General features: G+C 42.3%; 3 protein-coding genes and 1 long non-coding RNA gene across 10 annotated transcripts; 2 read left to right on the plus strand and 2 right to left on the minus strand.

The window, feature by feature from the left end:
- Window positions 1–363: 363 nt before the first annotated feature.
- Window positions 364–2,456, minus strand: cenpw (centromere protein W). Its single transcript, XM_017409176.3, has 3 exons — window positions 2,175–2,456; window positions 1,964–2,077; window positions 364–541 (listed from the first exon to the last, which is right to left on the minus strand). Exons 1-3 carry the CDS (start codon window positions 2,259–2,261, stop codon window positions 515–517), a joined length of 228 nt encoding a protein of 75 aa, XP_017264665.1. The 5' UTR covers window positions 2,262–2,456; the 3' UTR covers window positions 364–514.
- A 170-nt stretch (window positions 2,457–2,626) lies between these two features.
- Window positions 2,627–5,701, plus strand: hddc2 (HD domain containing 2). Its single transcript, XM_017409175.3, has 6 exons — window positions 2,627–2,749; window positions 3,287–3,408; window positions 3,551–3,653; window positions 3,751–3,819; window positions 3,975–4,113; window positions 4,192–5,701. The coding sequence occupies exons 1-6, from the start codon at window positions 2,675–2,677 to the stop codon at window positions 4,341–4,343; spliced, it is 660 nt and encodes a 219-aa protein (XP_017264664.1). The 5' UTR covers window positions 2,627–2,674; the 3' UTR covers window positions 4,344–5,701.
- tpd52l1 (tpd52 like 1) lies at window positions 4,904–21,314 on the minus strand. Of its 7 annotated transcripts, XM_017409166.3 has the most exons (11): window positions 21,157–21,314; window positions 19,592–19,690; window positions 16,569–16,589; window positions 14,605–14,723; window positions 14,377–14,525; window positions 12,284–12,385; window positions 10,046–10,078; window positions 8,112–8,126; window positions 7,573–7,611; window positions 7,257–7,317; window positions 4,904–6,368 (listed from the first exon to the last, which is right to left on the minus strand). In XM_017409166.3, exons 1-11 carry the CDS (start codon window positions 21,179–21,181, stop codon window positions 6,246–6,248), a joined length of 786 nt encoding a protein of 261 aa, XP_017264655.1. In that variant the 5' UTR covers window positions 21,182–21,314; the 3' UTR covers window positions 4,904–6,245. The 7 variants fall into 7 exon arrangements, with proteins under 7 accessions (XP_017264655.1, XP_037837469.1, XP_037837472.1 ...); XM_037981541.1 differs by lacking the exon at window positions 10,046–10,078 and having other exon boundaries at window positions 21,157–21,313; XM_037981544.1 differs by lacking the exons at window positions 19,592–19,690; window positions 21,157–21,314 and adding an exon at window positions 18,159–18,381.
- LOC112450293 lies at window positions 21,246–24,110 on the plus strand. The gene is made up of 2 exons (XR_005234511.1): window positions 21,246–21,379; window positions 23,444–24,110. It is a non-coding gene; the product is annotated as an uncharacterized LOC112450293 (long non-coding RNA).
- Window positions 24,111–24,164: the final 54 nt, after the last annotated feature.

Genomic DNA, 24,164 nt, shown 5'->3' on the forward strand with positions numbered 1-24,164 from the left:
TGTTTTTCGAGGAGGAGATCTCGCCGCGAAAAGGCGTGTGGTGAAAAGGAATTAGCAGGATACCAATCTCGGCGAGCAGATCTCCCGCTTGGCGTGACGAAGAGGAGGAATTCGAAGAGGCCGTGAGGCGTGCAGCTGAAGACGGAGAGCGTGACGGACGATCGGAGCACCATCCACAAACACACACCTGATGCACTGCCCACGTAATAACAGAACATGACTTCCAAAAACAACTTTTTTTTTGCTCATTTATATCGTTTCAGCCTGTACGGTTCATTCATTCATTGTTTTTTTTACATTTTTGATTAAAAGATCTCTTTGGCAGCAGTAATGTCTGTGTGAGGCTCAGGATGAGAGCCAGAGTGACATTTTAAAGGATTTATTAGGAAACAGGTACAGACTGTTGGCTTGCAAGAAAGAGAACAAAGACTTTATAAAAATGTAAAATTTCAAAACAAAAGGAGAAAAACAAACAAAAACAAGAATAGTGTGACTGGAATGATCCTTATTGTCTTCATCCTCGAGACTTTTTTAGCATTTTCTAAAAAGACAGAAAAAGAACAAAAAAAAACCCTTTAAGTTGATGTGAAGTTTGAAGCAACACCAGGGAAAAAGAAAAAACTGAAGAAAATGCACTTTTTACTGTTATGACTGGCTTTGAATTTAAACATAATGTAAGAAGATGTGTCTTTAAATATAAACAATTAAAATATTTGAACGCGTCTAATTTCACACGGTTTCTTTTTAAAGGAGCTGTCTTTGAACAAATCATTTTTCACCTTTAACAACAGATGACTAATCGAAATTTAAATCTTTACTAAAAAACTTCTGTTTACGTTGAGTGGCTTATCTTAAATAACTTAAAACTCAACTAACTACTTTGTTAGATAAATGTTTAATAAAGAGACAACTAATTAAAACCACTGAGCAAAAAAAAGAAACAAGAAAAACTAGAGAAAGTTGATTTCCTGCAAAAACTACAGCCTGAATGCTGAAAACCTGCTGAAGAAGCTGAAACTTCAATGTTAAAGCTATCAAAAGACTGGCTAAAAGTAGTAAAAATTGGGAGGCTGCTGAGAGGTTACCTGTGGCTCCATTTTCTGAGCCACGATGCCACCCACTGTGACTTTTAGGCATTACACCAGATAAAAAAAACCCCCACCTAAACCCCAAAGTATGGCTCTAATAATCATCCTCTCCGTTCCCTCCAGGACTAATGCTATAAACGACTGGTCCCCGGAGCTTCTGGGTTAGGGTTAGGGTGACCTTCCCCACCCCCTGCCACCCGGGATGAGACTGAGGACCAGCTCCATCCATTTAGCGGTCAGGAAGCTGAACTCCTCCTCCAGCACTCCCATCCATCTCTGACACACAAACTCTGCCATTAAAGTGACCCCCCCCACCCCACCACCACCACACACTGCCCCCCTCACCATCCCTACAATAACCACTCTTTAATCCAGGACCAAATCATTTGGACAATACAAACAGTGCACTATTCCTAACATGAGACACCTCCAACAGTACCGAACTTGCACTAATGTAAAATATATATCATCTCATGTTTTAGTTTGTATATTTTACATTTCTGCTTACATTTGCATTTTACTTTTCTGCCTTTTTGCACCGTGGCTGGGAGAGAAACTTAGTTTTGATCCTCCGTATGTCCTGCACATACAGCAATACTGATAATGAAGTTGTCTGTGATTTGCAACTTTTAGCTCCCAGTTTGCTTTTTTAACTAAAAAGTCAGTTTTAGCTTCATCACCAGCGTTCAGCTCTCGGGCTGCATTTGTCTCTGTTGTTCACTAATTTTATGTTTTCTTAAACAAGATGTTAATGTGAGGTAAATGCTCCCCTAAGGCTGCTTATTGAAACAAGCTGTTGCCCCTTGTACCGTTAATGGAGGCCTGTAATGTTCATATTCATGTAAGCGCCATACATTTAATATGATTGTTGTTACCTTGGAGACCGCTTTGACATGGTGACCTCGTATCGTCGCAGATTTTTCCTCAAACGCCTTGGCCTTGGCCTCTTCAGCCAGGTTGTTCAGGAACAGAAGTGTCAGCAGTTCAATCTGTGAGCAGGTAAACCCCAGCTGTGTTGGTTAATGAGTTAAAATCTAACAGAGGGGGGAAAAAAGCGAACACGACAGACATTAAAGATCCACCTACCATCGCTTCTGACGCGGGCCCGATCTTTACGTTTCCCTTCGCTTTTCGTGCAACAGTACTTTTTAGTTTGGGTATCTTTTTCAGCATGTTTGCTTATTGTTGCGCCCGAAACGAGCGTTTAAAGCGTCAAAACAAAAATTGTTTACGTTTCCAATCTCCCGCTTCTCTTAACATCCGGTGCGAAGTCTTCTTCTTCTTCTTCTTCTTCTTCTTCTTCGTGCTTTTCCTTTTTTTGCCGTTTTGTCGTCGTCGCGCCACCTACCGTTTCCCGTTTTGTTGCGTGAGCGGGGAAAATTTCGTGCGCTTGCGCGTGTATTTCTTTACACAGACGCGACAACACAAAGTCCGTGGAAGTCAATAAATCCGTGGGCAAAACAGTTCCGTTGAAAATATCCCTTTTCGACGCAGTTCCACTTTCTCATTGCAAAGCCTGTGCTGCTACCTAGCGGCTGCTTCGTGCTACTGCACCGGTAAATTCCGCTTTTCCACATCCGGTAGTAATGGCTGCCACCAGTGAGAAACCAGCCGGCATGAATAATATGCTGCAGTTTATGAAACTTATCGGACAACTCAAAGTAAGACGTTTTTTGTTGTTTTTTTTAAGTTGGATTTGGTGTCTTTCAGATACAACAAAGAGTGTCTATTGATAATACTCGTAAAAGCTTTGGTCTTAACCAACCTATTCAAGTCATCCAGCAACTTGTTACTGAAATAACTTACACATTTTGAGCTGTCTGAGTTTTTTTTATAGGATCAAATGCATGCACTTGCATGCAGTCTTTTAATTTATTTATTTTAAAATGCGTCGTATTATAAACAAATACACATGTGGGATTACCACAGGTATACAATACTTTGCAGCATTTTAAGACAGCCACAGTTTTTTGTCATACTTCAAAGTGATCCTAATCAACAGTTCTGCAGGTTTTCTGAGGGGTCTTTCAATGCTTTTCTTTGGACTTTGGCTTTTTAAGTCATTTCCAACCCAGTTCTTGCACCTGGCAGCATACTGTGCACGTGTTTACCTAAAGAAATAAATAAACGTGTCTGTTTAATAATCTCCTATGAACAGACTTGGTTTACCTCTGATGAGCCTTGTGTTTTCTCTTCAGAGGGTGCCTCGGACCGGCTGGGTGTACAGGAAGGTGAAGGAACCAGAGAGCGTATCCGACCACATGTACCGCATGGCTGTGATGTCTCTGACCATCACCGACCCCACAGTGGACAGAGACAGGTGGGTGGAGGTCCGCTCGAAGCGAGGAGCCGTCCACGTGCACAGACTTCTCAAGGTGTGCTCTGTCCTCACCTGCACAGACGTCTCAAGGTGTGCTCTGTCCTCACCTGCACAGACGTCTCAAGGTGTGCTCTGTCCTCAGGTGCGTAAGGCTGGCTCTTGTCCACGACATGGCCGAGTGCATTGTGGGAGATATTGCTCCGTCAGACAACGTCAGCAAGGCAGAGAAGCACCGGAGAGAGGAGGCAAGTGAGCTACGGCGTCTAGCAGCCTCACTGATCGCTGCTTTTTAAGTTAATGACACAAAAGTAAAAAGGTTTGCTGGTATTGCTTCGTTCCCAGGAAGCGATGAGGCATCTGACAAGCCTTCTGCCGGAGGGACTCAAGCAGGAAATCTTTGCTCTGTGGGAGGTATGCTGCTTTGGTGTTTTAAGTTAGTTTTTGGGTGTTTTTTTTTTGTGGCAACAAGCCTTGTAAAGTCTGCGCATCCTGTTCATGTCATGTGTAAGTACGATCAGACGATAGCCGGGATGTTTAGGTGAGGTGGACATGTGTGTCGCTTGCAGGAATACGAACATCAGAGCACTCCAGAGGCCAAGCTGGTGAAACAGTTCGACCTCCTGGAGATGATCCTGCAGGCTCACGAGTACGAGGAGCTGGAGGGCTCGCCTGGAAGGCTGCAGGAGTTCTTCGACTCCACCGCCGGTACGACGCCTCGAGTTGCGAGTGCGCGAGTGTGTCGGGCTTCGACTTGCTTTGACTCGACTTCTTCTCGTCGCTTAGGTCGTTTCCACCACCTGGATGTTCTGCGGCTGGTCGGCTCTCTGAACGAACAAAGGGGACGTCAGAACGCCGGCGGCGCGAGGAGCAGTGAGGAGTCGCAGGCTGATGGATCAGGACCCGAGCACCAGAACACGTCTTCGCCCACATCCTGACCGGGTGACGAAAGCCTTTTTAAAGGATGGACCTGAAACACAAAACGTACAGCGACGCACAACCTTACTCTCCTCAAAAGTCTTAAGTTATAAAGCTCTGTAGACGGTTAAAGGGAGGTCTAAACTGTTCTGAGGTGGCCTGGTTTGAGTTTACTGTCAACCTAATCCGACAATTTTGAAGATGAAGCAGCAAACATCCAAGTTAAAAAATTCTCCTTCTCAAAAATATGAGATTTTAGGACGGTTACTATTATTGTAGGCATCGCTTTACCCTTTTAGCACCATAATAATGGTCTTTCTTGTCTGTTTTTGCCAATAATTGGGTCAAAAAATGCCCTATGTGTAGATACACATGTGCTGCGGTGTCACCGCTGATCCCCATGGTTTTAAAAGGGTTAAACAGTACAGCATCATCTAACTACGACCGAAGACCTGCCAGAAGTAAATATAAATCTCCTGAAAGTGTTTAACCTTCTCCAGAGCTTCTTCCTTGTGATATTACCATTTTCTCTCCGGTTAATGTTGAGTTTCTCCGAATAAAGAAAAGCTGCCATCAAATCTCACATCAGCAAGCTTTATTGCACGTGTCATATACATTTATTTATTTTTTTGTAATATAACTTTATTTCCAGGTAAATTTGACATCACAGGATTAATTATAAAAAAAGGGAAGGGGGGAAGAAAAAAAAAAGTTGCACCACTCTGTTTATTTCCTTCTAGTGTTAATTTGTTTTTAGTCCTGTAGCAGAATGTGGACGAGAGAAACGGCGTAATCACGATCATATAAGGTCACTTGTGTTTCAGTATCTTGTATAAAACGTTTGATTTGAATCCAAAGCTTTATTTTTTTGTTTTCCTCACATTTTCAGCAGACGTTCAGTGTAGAAGCAGTCCCCTCGTGTTTGGTTTCGTTTGACCCTTGTAATATTTACAAACCAGTCATATTTAAAATGAAAGTTTTAGAGAAAGTTTATTTAATCAGGCAAACGAGCACAATTGTTTCCCCGCTGTTTGTAGATACGTGCAAAAGAGTCTTTAATGCTTCTTTTCCTTCATCCGTTCCTTTTCTATAAACAAGACATGATCAGAACACGTCACCTCTGTGTCGGAGACCTAAACAAGTGGTTTTAGTGCTGGAGTATCCATGAATAAATATGTTGTGACCTCTGGCGTCTTTTCGAGCTGCAGCGGAGGGAAATCCTCAGGACGTGAAAGAAAAAGACAAACTCTAAAATGCAGGTTACGTTCAACAGATGTTACTGAGATGGCGAAACAGATGTTATAAACAGAAGGAAAAAAATAACAGATGTTAAATGATGCATTTAAACCCAAACTGTGACTCTCAGAAACATGCCTGACATTTAGCCAAAAAGAAGAACTTTTTTTTGTCTTTTAATATAACATTTTCTGCGCTGTGTAACAATCATTTGTGCTTGAACGTTTCCTCTAGTGTGTTTTGTTCAAGTATCTTTTTAAAAGTTGCTCATGGAATAATAGTTTTTGTGTCAAAAGGTCCTTTTTAAAGCCCTCCAACACGGCTGGATCTAAAACAAACAGGAGAAATAAATAACCTCTTAGTTTTAAGGAATCCCAGCCATAGTTAGTTTTTTTCCAGCATGATGTGAGAAAACCAGACAAATCTGAGCATTTAAGACTGAACTTATGTGAAAGTAGAAGTCAGAGAATCAGGGTTTTACTGTAAAATGTCCGTGATCGACTTAGACTAACAAACATCTGTGGCGTAACGCACACTGACAAGGAGCCAGGGAACTTTAACGGGATTGTCTGCACTTAACGAATAAAAAAAAAAAACAACATACGGTGTGTCAGGAGTTTCAGTAGAAACACAACAAACTGCGGCGACACAGCAGAAAGAAAGAGTCCCCGCCTCGCCGTGCAGCTCTAACACGGCGCTTCGGGGCTGTCCGTCAGGTTATTGGTGGGCGTGTCCTGGGAGCTGGCGTTGGCCGCGGACGAGAGGACGTCCTCGAAGCTGCCTCCGGTTCCCGGACCACCCACTTTAGTCTGGTAAAAGACACACAAACGAGGAAACGCAGAGGGCGGCGGTTATTTACCGACGACTTGAACGTACCACTGCTGTGCTGCCGATCGGCCTGAAGGGGGCGCACTTTTACAAATAATACCAACAGCCTTCATTTTCATAGTGTCAGCAAAATATTCAGGTACAGATTTTCTACTGTCTACCAAGTGGCTTCAGGTTTCTTTCATAGAAGATAAACTCAGATTAGTTAAAAAAAAAATTAAGTTTTTACAAAATGTGTATTTCTAAATCACCACATGGCGTTTGTAATGCTTTAAACGAAAACTGTGACAATTAGTTGGATCTTAAAGATGCGGTTGTCACGGAAACATGAACACCTCCCAACAGACAAGGATGGACAGATGCAAACAATTCATTTTGCTAACGAGACATCAAATTAAGTCAAATTGTTTATTTGGTTGGTTACATTTGGCTAAAATCTCCCTTTATTGTGAGACTTCCTGCCACCAATCGAGCTGCGGGACGTTTTTAATTCACGCCGAATCAAAAAAAAAAACTGCGACCCTGTATGACGTTAGAACTAATAGGTCTGTTTTAGTTCAGTTGACCGCGGGGCTTCCAGCAGCAACAGGAAGACAGTTCAACGCAGCGAATTCTTGATTTACAAAACAGCATTTCTCACTGCGGTGTTTGTTGCTCTCTAAATTACAGAGCCTGCGGGATCAAGGAGGACAATTCATGAGAGGTTCAGGACTTACCTGAGTGACAGGAAATGGTTTGTACAGTTTGATGAAAAAAGCGAAGAAGAAGAGATTTTTAATTAAAAAAAAATAAATAAATAGCTGCCCGGCACACCTTTAAATCAAGTACTTTCACTCAAAAACACAAATAAACACACAGATGAAGTTTACCTTGATGGTGGAAACTGTATTTTCAACTTTTTCCTCAAAGGACTTGAAGCTGGGGGAGTTTCTGTGAACAAAAAACATTTTTTTTTTTAAACAAACCTAAAATGTTTTTAGACGCTTTACTTTCTAAATTACCCCAAAATCCACAAATTAATGGCTGTAAATGTGTCTAAATCTAGAACCAGAATGTTTATTATTTGGGTTTTAAGAAAATCAATTATTAACACAGATGGTATTCAGGTAAGGCAACTGATAATGTGTGTGTGTGTGTGTGTGTGTGTGTGTGAACAGGTAACGTAAGCAAACACAGCGCTGTTACCTCATTGTAGGCATGCTCATCGAGTGTCTGACAGAGTAACTGTCCCCAGAGAGCATGATGGGAGAGGAGTCAATGATTAGCACAGATCACAAACAAAAGCAACACCAGAGTTAGAAAAGAGCTGGAGCGTTTCATGCCGAGTTAGCCTCACAGCTAAGGACGGACCGATTTTAGACTTGAGCAGCGGATTAACTTACCTCACGCTGGAGCTGTTCGTTTAAAAACCAATGTAGAATTTTTTTTACAGAGACAAAAAGGTCTTCCATTTATAAAAGCACCACCCAGAGCTGCATTTTACTTTCAACTTCCTGTCTGTCTGTTGGCCAGAGAAAAAAAAAAAAAAAAGCTCCATTTTAAGCTTTTCGATGCATTCAGGGACATGCGGGAAAGTTGAGGACATCTCCGTCACACGACTAATAAAAACAATTTAGAAACCGAAATGGATCAGCACTGAAAGTGGAGCTCCTGTTCGAGTCGCAGGCGGCCGAGGCCACATCTGCTCAGCTAACGCAACACAACCAGCTGCCGGGGATCCTTACCCTATAGAGTTGGACCTTTGGAAGGCATAGGGGGGAGACGGAGAACCGATTAGACACTCGTACAACACTCAAGACAAAAAGCACGGGCAGTTCCACATCTTCGGAACGGTCTCCGGTCAAACGGGGACGCTGGTAACACAGAACTATGTCAGATCGAGAAAACAGACTGGAGCGAAGTCAACGGCGGCATGTTGAAGGGTTAACTTAGCTGTAGTGGAACATTTTCACTAGGACAGTGTGCATGTAACAAACACTCCTAAAGATAAAAAAAACACACACACACAACACACACACACAGACTTAATAGCAGGGATGAAGAGTTGGCAGTTTGTTAAAGGAGAAGCAACACGACACAGAAAAAAGGGGTGTTATTAGTTTCTTGTGGAGTTAAACACCTGAGTTTTGAAAAAAAAAAAACCCTGAAAATTAGTTTTATTTTGTTTTGTTGCATTCTGCTCATCACAAGGAATGTAATCCATTCACTTTCACTTCAATGCACATTTGCCTAGATGAATAACTTTAACGTCTTTAAAAGGTCATTCTCACATTCTGTGGCAGATGCAATCTTTTTAAACGTCTATTAACACTTTGAAACAGTTTTCTTTTCTTATACTTCTGTGATAAATACAGGAAAAGCACTGATTATTATGAAAAGACGCAAAGATTATACAACCACAGTTCCAAAAAAAAAAAAAAATACAAATAAAAATGGAATGGAATGATTTGCGAATCTCATAAATCCATTTTTTATTCACAGTGTAACACAGTAATGTTTAAACTAAGAAATTATACTGTTTGTTTTGGGAAAAAAACTGGTAATTTTGAAATTTATGGCAGCAACACAGCTGAGAAATTGTGGCAGAGCCATGTCTCCCTCTCCTCTGTAAACGTCTCGGAGCTGAGGAGAGCAGCTGCTGGAGGTTTTGGAGGGATTTTTGTCCCATTGGTCTGATGGAGGATTCTAGCTGCTCAACAGTCCTGAGTCTGCTTTGCTGGATGGGAGCACATCTTCTAAAATATTTTCAAATTTTGAAAATTTTGATTTATCTGACTACACAACGCAGCGTTTCCGGACGATGTTCACATCTGGCTTCTTCTTTGCAGGATAGAGCTTTGACCTGCATCAGTGAGCTGTGTTTCCAGTGATCTGTGGAAGTCTTCCTGAGTCCATGCAGTGATGTCCAGAACAGAATCAGACCTGGTTTTAATGCAAAGGGCCTGAAGATCACAGCCATCCTGTGATGACTTTCAGCCTCACCCTTTGAGCTCAGAGAGTCTGATTCTGGAAATAATTTGATATTACAAACCGCAGATGCTAGAATATTCAGTCTTCCCAATTCTTCATGTGGAACATTATTCAGCAGTCTGCAGTTTGTCACGGACGGTGAATCTTTACTTCTGAGATATTCAGCCTCTCTAAAATGCTCTTTTTATCCCCAGTCCTCTTCCTGACCTGGTGCCAGTTAACCCAATTTATTACAAAATGCTCTTCTAGCCATTTCTTATTTAAACCACCTACTTTTACAGCCTTTTGTTGCCCCTGTCTCACCTTCTTTGAAATATGTGTTGATGCCATCAAATTTAAAATGACCTTCTTATTCTTTCTTTTTTTTACAGTTTCCTAATTTAAACGTGATATGTTTACTATGTTCCATTAGAAATAAATCGTGGGTTTATAAGATTTGCAGATCATTGAATTCCGCTTTTAATTTACATTTTTTTTACACAGCATCCAAGTTTTTTTTCAGAATTGCGGTTGTAAAGTACAGGACACACAGCACAAGCTAGGGATGGATTCTTCTTTTTTGAGGAAGTGAACAAAACAAGAGTTCAAAAGTTGATTTAAAAAAAATAAGTTTGAAAAAAAAAAAATCACATGCAGTGACAACAACATGCTTCCTAAAACCAAACCCAAACAGACCGTGGAGACGTACCTGCGCGGGAACAGTAACTCTAGCCCAGCCACGCTACAATATAGCAACGATCGGAATAAGTTCCTTCCTTTTATAAACAATTTTCACACAGTGTATGATAAAGGTCATGAACCAGGTTTTTACCACTGGAAACATCAAGATTTCATTAGAAACACGGCAGCGAGAGAGTGACCAATGACATTCTTGTCAACTTAAATTGTGGTGAAACTTCTATTTTAGTTAATTAGTTCAAATTTGATCACCGTTCTTATTTATCAAGCACAAAGAGAGGTGCAAGTGGTTTACTTCCTTCTTTTCTAATCAAAAGTTCATGCATTTAATTATGGCGTTTCTTCGTTGGCACGTCTGACTTGTGGGGGTGCCTCAGGGCTCCATTCTCAGACCAATTTAATTTACCTTAAAGATGCTCCTTCTGAACCACTTGATGTAGAGTTTTAGTTGGGTTTCATCATTGTTATTCAAATGTGCATGTCCTTAAAGCTGATGGTACAAAATGTTATCAGTCTACACGACTGATTGGTTAAAAATCAGGAAGAGGGCGTCTTCGAGCTTTCAGCAGTTAAATCAGAGCAAAGCTGAATTGTTGCCTCTTGGTTCTCTAGCTGCTCAGTCAAAAAGCACCCAACACAAATTCTGATAAACATGTTAAATCTGTAGTTTAGTCCAGTTACGTTCACCTGAGAAATGTAGCCAAAATACTCCCTCTGTTATCTTATCAACAATTAGCGACTGTAAGTCGTGGTTTTGTGTCGTCACGCTCAGAGGACTGCAACTCCTCTCGTTCCCGTTTAAGCCAAGACGACGTTTCGCGTTTGTAGTTGGTGCGAAACTCGGCTCCGTTCTGTTTCCACAACACCCCTGTTCTTATCTTTCTACACTGGCTTCCCAGAAAACTCAGGATTCAGGATTCAGTTTATGCTCCTCCGTATTTACGAAGCAATAAACACTTCAGTTTGTTTTATTTGCCATTACAAATTTATTTAGTATTTGTTTGATTTAAGCAACAACCATGGGATGACATGTTCATGTTTCTTTCAGCCGTCTTTGTTCACTTAGCTTCTCCTTGTGTTTTTTTGTCAGCATGAATGAAGTCACCCACTCTCGTCTTTTTTGTCTCGCTACGCAACCGAGTGCTCCGTTTATTTCACACGCAGCACAATGCAGGCACCCGGCCTCTTTCTTGTTGTCGTTCCTCGGCGCCTCGAACGAAAACAGCACAGTCTGTTGTGGATGAGAACGGAAGAAGAGCGGCTGAGGCGCGTGGGGCGTGGGGGGGGGGAACAAGCTTTGCCACGAGCCTTTCAGCTCGCTCAGAAAGCAGCTTAATGTTGGGTTACATAATCCCACGCTCCCCTGAGCTGTTAAAGCAAGACTTACAACTCTGGTCTCTGTGATACAGAGATGGATGGCATGGATAAGGAAAGCCAGCAACATGTAATAAGAATGGGGGGAGTGAGATAACTCAGGTGGTGGGTGGGTGAACCAGGAACACGTAAGTTGATTACGGATCTTTATGGCAAATAATGAAAGACGACACTTTGTATAACTCTGAGCAAACCTACTTTTTTTGATTATAAAATTTAAAAAAGTGGCTCTTCAAGCTTTCCCTCAAGCTCTTCAAACATTAAACGAGGCAACATTTTTCTGATCAGCTTTCTGTGTTTTTCTTAGTGTCCAAAGATTCTGCACGATCATCAAGTGGTTCAGAGTTTGACTTGGATACAACAACAACAAAAAAAAAAATCAAATTAGGAGGTTGGCTTTGTCCCCGCTGAGCATGTTGTGTTGTAGAACAACAAAGAAACTACAGCTGAGATTACAAAAAATAAAATAAAAAAAAAGAAATATTATTGATTGTGAGTAATAAGTTCACAACTTAAAGCAAAAAGCTGAAAATATACCATTACGTTTACAGGGAAAAAAGGCCTTTTAACAAAAAAGAAAATCATTTTAGGGTATATCTACTACATTACACCACTGACACCATCAGTAATAAGTGAAAGCTACATGAGGTCAGTATTGTGTAGGCACTCTCCTCCAAAGATCCTGTTTTTGTTGCCGCTGATGGTCTTCCCTTTCTTGTTCAGCCGAACTTTATCTGAACTCCATCATAAACTCAGCGAGCAGCGGCGCCTGTGCTGCGACGAGGCCCGTCAGGTTTTAGGGACTGCGGCCTTCTATCAAATATATCATTTTGAAAAATAAGCGCCTTTAACGGATGTGAAATTCAGCGTTTACCTCATGTCTCCCAGCTTCCTGGTGATGGCGCTGCCGAGGTTGCTGAAGGCGGCCGAGGTCTTCTGTCCAGCCGTGGACAACGTTTCTGATGTCTTCTTGTATCTGAAGGACACAGGAACAAAAGTACGGTCTTTAAAAAACGAGATTTATCGGTCTGAGGAAGGCATCCTGCACTAACAGAGGACAAAATCCATCTTTTTAATGTACCGAGGCTTTCAGGTGCAGGCTGTCAAGTCAAAGGGTAGTCTGAGCAGTTTAAATGACCTTATTTTCACTTTTACATCCCAATCTCATCCTTTGGAAAAAAACAAATTTAAAATGAATTCCAGTTTTCTTAAATTAATTCCAGTTTTCACCTCCTTTGTTCTCATTGTGTTGGTGTGTGGGTTTGCATTGACATATGGATCGAATACAACAACTACAACCAATCACACGCCAGCGTTACCCCGGAGTGCACTCTCCCGTGGTCACATTGGTTCATTATAGATGAGGATGGAGGCTGAGTGTGTAAAGCGATCCCCCGAATAAAGTAACTGGATAAGAGAAGAAGCCTTCGGAGACTATCCACTTGCTCACGTCTGTCTCTTGGTGTCTGAGAGAAAACTGCTCTCTGACCGGTTTTTAAAAAAATGGGATTATTTATCTGAAGACCAAATGACTCAAAGATGTTAAAGAATTAAACTTTTTCCATCCTGAAGTTCACAGCTGTTACGTCATGACAGCACAGAAAGCGAGGAGTGAGGAAACCGATATCGTCATCGCATTATTAAACAATAATCTCGCAAGTTTTTCAAATATCGCGGAGCCCTAACAGCGAGGATTGGCCCTCTCCTCTCGGCGCCGTCCAGCATGCACACAGTGGTTATCCACGAAGACGCAGAACCGAGATTCACTGCAGCTATGACTATGATGACGCAACTCGTCACCAGCCCATGCCTCCTTGGTGATGGCGCCACAGTAAATGCAGCCGTCTCTGGTGCTGATGGTAGCCTACACACACACACACACGACGGTGAAGCCGTAGTCCAGCTGCTCACTGAAGTAAATGATGAGACAAAGATGTAAAAGGTTTAACATCTGGTTGTGTAATGTGCCGCAGGATACAACAATCCTGTCTTGGGCAGGTGAAATCTTCACGTGTCTGGGTGCCCTCGCGTACTTATTGGTCCCAACTTTGGGCCCGCTCTGACATCTGCACGCCCACCCGGTCTCACGCAAACCCACAATGTGACCCGCTTCATGTGCTGGTAATGCCGTCTAACCTAATCATCTGCGAGGCATCCTCTGCGTCCGATGACCTGCACCGCTGCTCTGACTGACTGTTGGTTGCTCTAGCAACTGCCTGATAACACTTTAGATCCACTCATGGTGTGCCTGCTTACAGTGTGCCCTCAGGTGCCCGTTTTAGATGTGCCAGCGTTTTGCAAATGAAATTATTTGCACACTCGTAACTGGTCGGCACATAAACTACTTAAACTACATGAAGTACTTAGCCTTTTCTTTATACATGCATATATAGAAAAACTCACAATTTTGTGGTCATCTTTTACAGAGTGGTTAATGTAAACAAAAGTGAAGTATCAAATGCAAAATAACCCAAGTAAAATGTTCCCATAGTAGGAAGTTCACATTTAGCAGAAACATTAGAATCAGTTCCTGTGCCTGCATAGAACATGAGCTGCTAATTGTGTCCTGGGGTCAACGACTGCCTCGAGTGATGTTTTTAAAATTACATTTATGATGTCTGTTTCAGTGAGCACACCAAAGATAACTGCATGCACGCTGTGCAGCTGCCAGCTGAGGTTTGAGCCATTAAATTGCCTTTATGAGATCAGTATTTGCTAAACACACTCACTTCAGCCTGTGAGCTCATGCTGGCTGTGAACGAAAAAGAATGACCTTCTGTTTTCTGTGGGTTTACTTTGAGCCTGTGTCCTACAAGGGGCACTTCTGTTGACGGCAAACATAGCAGCCATTCAGCTTTGTGCTGCTGCAACACACAGATGAATGCAAACATTCTCCAAACTCCAAAGTATATCGCCCAGGCTTCAGCCTTCCGCCTGTGCCGCGCGCACGCCGGCTCAGAAACTTACGCCGTGGAGCTCTGCACGTCCTGCCAGCCTCTGCTGAAGTTGGTTTTGAGCTCGCTAAACGGAGAGACGCCCAGCTTCTGCCGGAGCTCTGCCTGCTGCCTCTCTTTGGACGACAAAACCTGCCTCAGCGTGCCGATCTCCTCCTCCAGCTGCGCGCACACAGAAAGATAGAGAGCGAACTGAGACGAGCGTCACGTCTCGGTGGCTCGCGGGCATGTTTGTGCATACTTTGGCCAGCTCCTGTTGGATCTCTTCCCTCTCCTCCTCCGTCATGACGGAGTTGCTCAGGTTGACTTCGGACACCAAGTCTTCATCGGCCTCTTTCAGCGGCTCCGAGTCCAGGAAACCTGTTTGAAAAAAAAAAAAAAAAACCACAACGTGCAAATGTTGAAGCTGCCCAGATATTTAAATGCCTGGTGTTTTTTTTTTTTTTTTTTTTTTTTTTTTTTTTTTTTTTACCAGAAACCGGTTGTGTAGCCAGGTGGGAACAAACTAACTTCTGTTTTTTTGTTGTTTTTTTTCAAGAGGAACACAACTTACTTCCAATTTTTACATCTTCCAGTTTATGAACTCCCTACAGTTAAATACTTCTGCCACAACAGTGCATGCAACGTTACACCACCTCAGCTGTGGTCTGCTGTGTCATGCATTTTTAACTCGGCCACGTCAGAGAGGAAGTGCTCCCACTTCTTTTTCCACTTTGCATTCCTTCCTGAGCCGTTGGCTGGAAAAGTGTTTGAGTGCCGCTGTCCATGTCCAGCCTGCGTCTCTCTGATCGTTTTGTCTCCACGTCTGGCCGCTCGCCGTCTCTTGACAGTTACGTAATCTGCGGCTGCAGTCTGCAGGACTTTAATCTGGTTTAACTGATGTGGATTATCTTGCTGTAACCGGGCTGAACAACACTACCGTCTGGCACACAAGCCAACGCAAACTCTGCCCAGATTTCAAAGGTTAGGCTAAAGAATTCACGGGCACCGAGGAAATGAATCAGCTTGAACACAAAATGTAAGCTCTATTCAAGTCTCTATATTTTTTATTTGGATCAGACACAGCACAGAGGCCTTCTAGCCAAAGGCTAATCTGTAGATCTAGTCCCAGTTAGTCTTTTTTTTCTTTTTAAGCAAAAAAAAAAAAGAAATCTCTAAAATGGGCCTTTGATCAGTGACAACGGTAAAGTCGTGTCTTTTCTGTCACTCTGCGAGGTGTTTGTTGTGGAGTCGTTGCAGCCACATACATGATAGCATCATCTGCATACATTTAACTCTGAACAACTTCACATCCTTCAGGTCAGTCGTTTATATACAGGCAAGAAATAAAACAAATCATGTAATTAAACAAAAAAACAAAAAAACAATGGTCCTAAAATGGGATCGTGTGGAACGCCTATTTTGCACTTTTGAAAGGTTGATCCCTTCCAATTAACTCTGAAACATGGTGCTCAACTTCTTTAAGTCCCTACGTCCTCATATGAGGACATCGGCTTCTCTTCACATATTCTGTTCTGTTCAGCTTACACCTATTGTCCTTATTTGGGGACACTTCCTGGTTGACAATTATTAAAGAATAAATAAAAAAAGGATCCAAAATGCACACCAAACAAAAGCTGGATAAATCTGAACCCAGCTCTAACCTCACTGATGACTCTCAGCTACTACCACAACAAATGTTTCCTCAATATCTGAGAAAGAAAAAATGACCTGAGGTCTGACATTTTTGTGTTTGCTCATGCTGATTAGCTGTGGCAGCCATCTTGCGTTGCACTGACTCCAAAGGTTAATCACTTGTACATCCTGTCATTCCTTCCTGGGTGTTTTATTAAAACGCGTCGAGTGTTACACAGGATTTTTTTTGCTGACAGACCACCAACACACACACAAGCAATTACAGGATCTCCAACTGCCAGGACAAGAAACGAGGCTCTGAACTGCTTCCTCCAGCTGGAGAGGATCGTTTAAAAACCCAAGAACCAACAGACACCAACAGAAGACAAACAGATTCACACACTCGCAAACATTCGAATGATTTGTCCTGTCATACGGGAGGGGCTTCACTCGGGGTATTTTAAAAGCTAACCAGGGCAGATACAGCAGACACTACGCACTGTTAGACAACAGCAGGTCCGCTTGGCGTTGAGAACCTGTGGCGATTTTTTTCACATTTAAACCAGACGTTAACGAACAGAACTACTGTACCTGCAGTGAGGTGTCCTCTTTCTTCATGAGGCAGCATTATGAGACACGTTAGGAGACATGAGGTGAGAAAATAAAACTGGTATACAGCTAAACTTACTGCCGGTTACAACAGGAAACCTATGGGCAGTTCAGTGCTTTGGAATCAAGCAGCAACTCCAGCAGCTAAAACACACACATACACACACATGCAGCTCAAAGCACTTGACTCACTCCCAGCATGCAGTGGTTCACTTCAAGACGAGCTTTTTCTGCTAACAAGAGGAGGACAATGAGCCTGTTTTTGTTTTTTTTTTTAACCCCTGCAGCTCAAATGGGAGCTTTTCACGTCCGAGTCGAGCGTTCGTTCCCGTTTACACACTAATGAAATGTAAAAGAAAGAAACGAATCAGGATGGAGCGCTGCGGGCTTCCGGTTTAAGGGTTAAACTCTTTTCTTATTTTTAGGGTTTTCTAAAATCTGAGAAGTCTAAAAGGCAGACATCTATAAAAAGGGCTGATCATAATAGTTGAAGATCAGCAACACATTTCCACAAAAACTACGCCCTTCTCTTAACATAATGCTTGCACGGGTTTTATTTTCCCAAGTCTGCTAACTCAGCAGGGTTTCTTTAAGCTAACACGGGCCTCTATTTGGTGAGGGCAAGATTTCTTTTAAAAGGGGAATGCTTTTGCAATTGCTGACCCAGAATCTGGGGGCTAGATTAGGTCTAAGGCAAGATGATTCTTTTTGTGTGTGTGTGTGTGTGTGTGTGTGTGTGTGTGTGTGTGTGTCTGTGTGTGTGTGTGTGTGTGTGTGTGTGTGTGTGAAGTGGTGTAAATGCCAGATTTAAGCTGAAACAAATAAAAGGTGGAAGCTAAATATCTGGGCTAGTCGTACTGTTTATGAAAACAGAAGAAATGTCAGAGCTGCTTCTGGAGGTGCGTGATGCGGATTCTTTGCATTTCAGTTTAGGATCACCTGAAATGTTTATTTAAAATCAAAATTATAACAGAAAATAATTATGTCTTCAAATGTTACCACTGTCCACCTTTTCTGTTGTGTGGAAAATGAAAAAGAGCCTTAAAAATGATCCAATTTCTGTCTCACAGAAATGATGATTTTGTTTAAGAAATGTTCATTGTGTTCACATTTGCAATGCAGTGGGCTAAATGCTCTACATCGGCGAAAACGTCTAACTTTGGTTGAAGTCTCAACAGGCTGTATATTCCCAAAAACATGCACCTAAGAACATCAAGGATTTTAATCCGCAAAACCGTAATGCTTGCTCGACTGTTTACTTGTATTTTAAATGGTTTTATTTGTTTATTTAAAGCCAATCCACTTTGAAGAAATCAAAGTGGATTGACATTGGAAATAATATGCAAATACTGCAACACGCATTTCTTTTTGACATTCATTGATTTTCTTAAAAAAAAGTTTAATCTGCTTATATTATTATTGCCAATATTATGTCAAAGAAAACATAAATTTCCTGAGGAAAACAGACAATGTGTGGTGTTTGTAGTCCTGACGGGGGCCCAGATGTTTAGATGTTCAACCAGAGTTTAAGTGACCTACTGCCCACGTTTCTAAGTCTACGTCCCGTTTCACCTGAGCCGTCCCGCTGCATGTCCCAGGCGGTGGACAGGACCCAGTTGTCAGAGCGGACCCACTGATCCCGCCCTCCTCGCCACGAGGCTCTACCCCCGCCCGTCCCGGTTTCCCTGTTTCGGACCAACTGAGCCGAGTCCTCCTCATGCGAACTCCGTCCAGCCGACTCCTCCTCGGCAGGGGAGTGAAACCGGTTCGGACCTGAGCAAAAAGTCAGTGAGTTTTTGGTTCAGGTAATAAAAACAAAAACACGTCGGATTTGGTTGAATTTGACTGGGAGGGACGGAGGAACTATCGGAACCCGATGAAGGACGTTTCGTCGCACTTTGTTCTTTCTTTTCTGTTGTTGTTGTTTTTGAACGCATCTTCGGAAATCGGTCCTGCTCTGAGAAAAATCCACAATCTTCACACCTACAGGGCAATTCGCTTGAGATGTTTCAGTTCTCCTTACGAACCTCATTTTCTGTTCCGAAACAAAAAACACAGCGCAACTCTAGAAGTGCACCCCGTTAAAGGACGGTCTGCACGTCAACAAGCGCTGTAACGTGCTCCCTGTTAACTGAACGACATCCCAGCGGTTCTCACTTTAACATGAAAAATAACAAACGCATCTCTTTTAGACAAACAGACAGATCAGGAACACTGACCCATCGTAGACGGGTCAAAAAAAAAAAGTAGCTTTTTCTTTTTTTCCATTTTGTCCCAAACCGTGACTCAGGCGTACCGTTACCCCCCTACTGCGTAGCAGTATAAGAAAAATGAACGCTCCGTCGTTAACAAAGTAAACTTTAGGTTTTTTTTCCATCCTTAGACGGCCTCATTGTCTTCCATTTTGCTCACTTCCTCTCCTTCACCACATCAACACCAAATCACATCAGATCAGAAGAGAAAAGTGCTGCTGCACTGATCTCAGGTGGCTTTTAAAGGTACTCGCTGCACTGTCGAGTCACGGAGACCGGGCCCACTTAAAAAAACAGTTTTGTTCCCGTATTAACGTCTCTCTGAGTTAAAACTCAGGCAGGTGCCAACTACCACCTGAGTTTGTTTACCTGCAGGAACAACCGAAGTGACTGAAAATAGGGCAACAACAAGGAGGGGATCAAGAAGGCCGAGGATTTCGCTGCATTTGTTCGCCAACACAGATTTCGGCGTCGGTCAGCGTGGCTCAAGCTTACACCTGGTTTTCATTGGATTCAGCCAAGCGCTTTATTTACACTGAGCACGTACCCCCATTTCTGAACTGCGTCTCCATACATCTGGAAAACTGCTGTAGTGAACCCTTTCAAACTGCTTTTTTTAATAGTTTGCAGCGAGTACCTTTAAGCTTCTCTGGACAACTCAAATCAGTGACGCTTTGGCCGCTTCCAGCAGCAGGTTTTCTCTGTCCCGGCTGCGGGATTTGCTTCCGTTCCACCTGGAGTGTGGAGTCTTACCCAGCTCTCCCTCGTATGCGGCTGGGTTAACCCATTCCTCTCCGGGGCCCAGGCCGCCCCAGTCCACCACTGCTTCGCTCAGAACACTAGAGTACAACTCTGCAGCGCAGCGAGGCAGCAGCACGGGAGGAAACAAGCAGGAAAAAAAAAAAAAGGAGAGTGGTTATTCACACAAAGCACAGAGATGTGGCGCTTCTCCAGTGTCCACTCCACGCCCGTGTGTCGCTGCAGTTTTATCTCGTGTGTTTGCACGGGGACTGGAGATCTGGTTTTTTCGCTCTGGGTTGCACAGATCTTAACGTCTTGAACTCTTCAAACAGGATATATCTGATTCCGGCCACCTGCACACAGGGAACAAACTGGCGCCCCGGCAGATTAGCAAAACGAACAATCTAGATAGAATATCGGAGGTCATCGAGGGAGCGCGTGCTCTACGGACGCAGATGAGATCTTATTACGCCACACGCCAGAGAGGAGGAAACGGGCCAGCATAAAGCCAGTCTCACTCAGAATCGCTTCCTTCCCAGTTCCACATTCGACCAACGGCCTTCAAGTCGACTTTTAGGGAAGCAACGATGGCAGGCTTTAATGCAAAGTTTTTCGCTGCGCGGACCCTTAGGTACTGAAACGCCTCCTGGTTCATCATCTGGGAGGATCAGGGCCTGACTCGCATCAAACTAACAAGCTCGCGACTGCATCCATCCGCCTCCAAATTTGTTTAATTGTGGAAGAATAACCCTTCTATGTCCGTCTGAGCTTCATAGGGCTGAAATGCCTTAGATCACAAGATTACCATTTGTCCCAGTGGTCATGAGGACACGCCAAATCAGAGGTCATACGGCTGGAAACAAACAAAAAAAAATCAATTAAAACTAAACCGGATGTCAAGCTGACAAGCCAACAGCAGCAATGTAAACACAAACCTGTAAAACCAAACAATTACTCTAAAGGTTAGAAGTTCGCAGCTTTTAGTTAATTCTCTATAACCTATAACATAAAGATAATATAAAGTTGTTTAGTTTTTTGGGGTGGGGCAGGAGTTTTATATTCCCTGATTAAAATGCACATCCTTGAGCAGCAGGAGTCTGGATAAACACAACTTTATCCCTCTGATGGCAGAGGTGCAACACACTTCTTTCTTTAAAACATCTCTTTCCTGTCCAAAACCCAACAAGAGCTGAGATGTTCTACAAGAAGGGGGGGGGGGGGTGCTGGGAAGCATGCAAATAACCTGTCTGCAGCAGAAAACAACATGCAGTCCGAAACTATCAGGACTTTTTTTGCTTCTTTGTTTTTTTGAGCAATCAACTATGGAGCTCCTTAAACTAGCTTCATGGCAGTTCTCGCCCTATCCAGTGAAAATGTCTTCAAATTCCAGATAAATGCAGCGTTTCGTCCTCCACCTGGGCTGTTGTAGTTGTTGTAGAGCTGCTGTAAAACGTTTTCAGCTCAGCTAGTTGAAAAACAAAAACAACTACATTTCTTTTTTTATTTTTTTTTCTCTCTCTGAGCCATTAAAAAGTGCCGTCGTTAGCCTGTTAGCCCGTTAGCTGGCGCGGACTCACCTTGTTGTTGTTGTCTGGTTTCCATCAGCGACGCTCAGGTGAAGTTTCCCGGTAACCTCCGGAGGTGAAGCTCAGCTAAGATCAGTAAACAGACAGAGAGACAGAGAGCTGCCGAGGAGGAGAGGAGGCTTTTCTTTGGATGTCACGCGCCTGGCAAAAAGCTCGTGGGCGGAGCTTAGAGCGCGCGCTGCTGCACCAGCCAGAACATTACGACCACCGCCGGGTAAAGTACTGTTTATGTTTATATCCTGTCGGTAAAACTACCTACGTCCGGTCGGATACCGGTCACTCTACTCATGGTTCTGTTCACAGCTCAAACTTCCTGAGTTTCCTGATTTCTCAGTTGACTTTTAGGCTGTTTTGGAAAATTAAAACAAAACAAACAAACAAACAAAAATCAATGTCCATGTACAGTGCAGACTGTATTTAAGTGTTAGCTAGCTGAAGGGAACTAAAAAAATAGCAAAACTGGAAAAAATGTATTTTCTGTGGAAATTCAGTATGAATGCTGAATGACTGCTGCTCCTAGAAGCTAAAACTGAGTTAAAAGCTAAGAGGTGAAATAACAGCAAAAAGCTAAAAATAGCGAAAGGCTAGCTAAAAGCTAAATGTAGCAAATTGTTACCTTAAAGCAGTTAAATACTAGCTAAAGACTAAAATTGACAAATGTTAGCTAAAAGCTAAAATGTGTAAAACTAACTATCCATCCATCTTCTTTACCCACTTCTCCATTCTGGGTCGCAGGCGGAAACGAACTAAAAGCTAAAAATAACTAAAAGTAGCAAAAGCTTTGCTAAAAGTAATAAATGTCTAGCTAAAAATACAACAGGATAGGTAGAAGCTAAAAAAATAGCAAACGGGCTACATAAAAGCAGAAAGCAGCAAATGTTAGCCAAATGTGGAAAACACTAGCTAAAACCTAAAAGCAGCAAAAGGTTAGATAAAAGTAGCAAAATGCTAGCAAAAAGTAGCAAAACACTAGCCAAAAGCTAAATGTAGCAACATTTTCAGTAAAAGCACTTAAATACTAGCAAAAAAAACTGAAAGTAGCAAAGATTAGCTAAAAGCTTAAAATAGCAAAACACTAGTCGAAGGCTAAAAGTAGCAAGAGGCTAGCTTAAAGTAAAAGTAGCAAAAGATTAGCTAAAAGCTAAAGGTAGTGAAAGTATAGCTGAAAATGCAAATGACTGGTTAGAAGCTAAAAGTAGCCAAAAGCCTGCCTCAAAGCTAAAAGTAGTAGAACAGTAGTCAAAAGTTAAAGGAAGTATGTTGAAGTAGATATTAAAGAGAACAGTGTTCTGAAGGAATGAAAGAGATTTCTTTTGGGAAAATATTTGTAAATAAACTATAAAAGTTACAAAAACTAATGTAGCAGCATCCATTTCGTGAATGAGCTGAAAGTTTGGATATATCGATGGCTAAAATGGCACAAAGTTTGCTGAAGTAGTCAGATGTATGGAAAAATAAAAAACTGAAAAAGTGTCGGCATCCACACAATAAATTCCTATTTAAAGAAAAATAGAAAAAAGGGGCTGAACTAATCTGTGAAAAAATTCTGCTCTGAAACAGCACATTTATAAAGTTGGTAAGGTTCACTGTTTTACAATGTCAGCTAAACCTTTATCTGTAAATATCGTTATCTTCTGAGCAAATTATTACTTTAGAAATTTTGACTTTTTTCTTTTAGAAAATAGAAAGGAGAATAAGTCTGAGAGCATACTATCCCCCCGTCCATACTTGGTCAGCTCTGGAAAACACTATAAGTAAATGAGTACATTATGTAGAAATGGCAAACAAAATAATAAAAAAAAAAAGAAAACACAAAAAAATCTTAACGGCATGTGTGAGACAAAAGCCTAATCCGTGCAGATCTCATCTCCGACAGAAGCTGTGGTAAAAGCACTCCCAGTTGTTCTTTAATGTTGGTTTTGGCAGCATTCAGCAATAAGAAAGTGGTCGTAATGATACGGCTGCTTTGGGTACAGTACTTGTTTAAAAAGAGCTTTTCTCGCTTGCTGGGTGCAACATACTTTATAAAAACTCTAAAACAAACCAGCAAATTATTTGTTGGTGGAGAAAGTTTTACTGTGTAGGAAACAAGTTCATGTAAAATCGTCGTAGTACTCGTTTCCGAGTGAATACTTGTTTCTGTAAAATGCTTTTTCCTCTTTTTAAACAATGTTTTTGTCTCGAGTGGAATCAGTTACATTTAATATTATTTTACCATTTTTACACATCATTAATTATCCAAATACTGTAACTAATCACTGCTGCTTCATTTTTGCAGACTACCTGCAGCTGTAATGGCAAGCTGCCTCTCGTGGTGCAATGGTGACCCCTGCTGACGTAAAACTGGCATCACAGCTGAGGTGAGACGTTTACCAGACGGGTGAGAAAAACACACTTTGTCATTTGCCTCAGCTAGTGTTTTATTGTCTTTGAAACGCTCAGGGGAAACAGTGTTTGTGTCTGAGCAACAGTGTTATCAGCAGATGTCTCCAACAGTGGCAGCAGTTTTAAAAAAAAGACGATTCTTGGTGCAAAGTTTATTTCTTTGTAAGAAGATACTCAGAAACATTGTAGTGTATACACATAAATACACATTTTTTTCCAACTATTTTGCATGTCTAAAGAGTGAAAACCCACCCTGAGGTTACTGCTAACTCCACCGTTGCTCCATTCTGGATAGTCCGGACTTCAGAGCAGAAATAAATCTGTCAAATCAGCCATAACACACCGTTTCTGTGTCGTCTTCGCTGAGAGAGCCCTGACCGCCTCTTGCAAGTCTCATATAGTCCACCTGGTTCCTGGAGGCGGGGTTCACAGTTCAGCAGCTCGTCCGGGCTAACGTGAGCCGAAATAAAGTGACACTTTTCACATGTGCAAATTTACAAGCGTTCTCTTGAGATGCAGCTCACACACACACACACACACATCCCCCCCATCCCCCCGGACTTGAGTCTCAAAATGTAAAAACCTGAATGTGTCTCCGCGTTCGGTCCTCTGTA

Source organism: Kryptolebias marmoratus, linkage group LG19, assembly GCF_001649575.2.
Source record: "Kryptolebias marmoratus isolate JLee-2015 linkage group LG19, ASM164957v2, whole genome shotgun sequence".
Classification (NCBI taxonomy): Eukaryota; Metazoa; Chordata; class Actinopteri; order Cyprinodontiformes; family Rivulidae; genus Kryptolebias; species Kryptolebias marmoratus.

Bases quoted from the DNA above. Each gene is read 5' to 3' on its own strand.
- cenpw (XM_017409176.3), bottom strand. From the start codon at position 2,261: ATGCTGAAAAAGATACCCAAACTAAAAAGTACTGTTGCACGAAAAGCG. The intron at 2,078-2,174 runs GTAGGTGGATCT...ACCTGCTCACAG, and splicing joins GGCCCGCGTCAGAAGCGATG to ATTGAACTGCTGACACTTCT. The intron at 542-1,963 runs GTAACAACAATC...CTGTCTTTTTAG, and splicing joins ATGTCAAAGCGGTCTCCAAG to AAAATGCTAAAAAAGTCTCG.
- hddc2 (XM_017409175.3), top strand. From the start codon at position 2,675: ATGGCTGCCACCAGTGAGAAACCAGCCGGCATGAATAATATGCTGCAG. The intron at 2,750-3,286 runs GTAAGACGTTTT...TTTTCTCTTCAG, and splicing joins AACTTATCGGACAACTCAAA to AGGGTGCCTCGGACCGGCTG. The intron at 3,654-3,750 runs GCAAGTGAGCTA...CTTCGTTCCCAG, and splicing joins AGAAGCACCGGAGAGAGGAG to GAAGCGATGAGGCATCTGAC.
- tpd52l1 (XM_017409166.3), bottom strand. From the start codon at position 21,181: ATGGAAACCAGACAACAACAACAAG. The intron at 16,590-19,591 runs GTAAGACTCCAC...TGCCTCATGAAG, and splicing joins CGCATACGAGGGAGAGCTGG to AAAGAGGACACCTCACTGCA. The intron at 10,079-12,283 runs GTAAACGCTGAA...GCTATATTGTAG, and splicing joins AGGAAGCTGGGAGACATGAG to CGTGGCTGGGCTAGAGTTAC.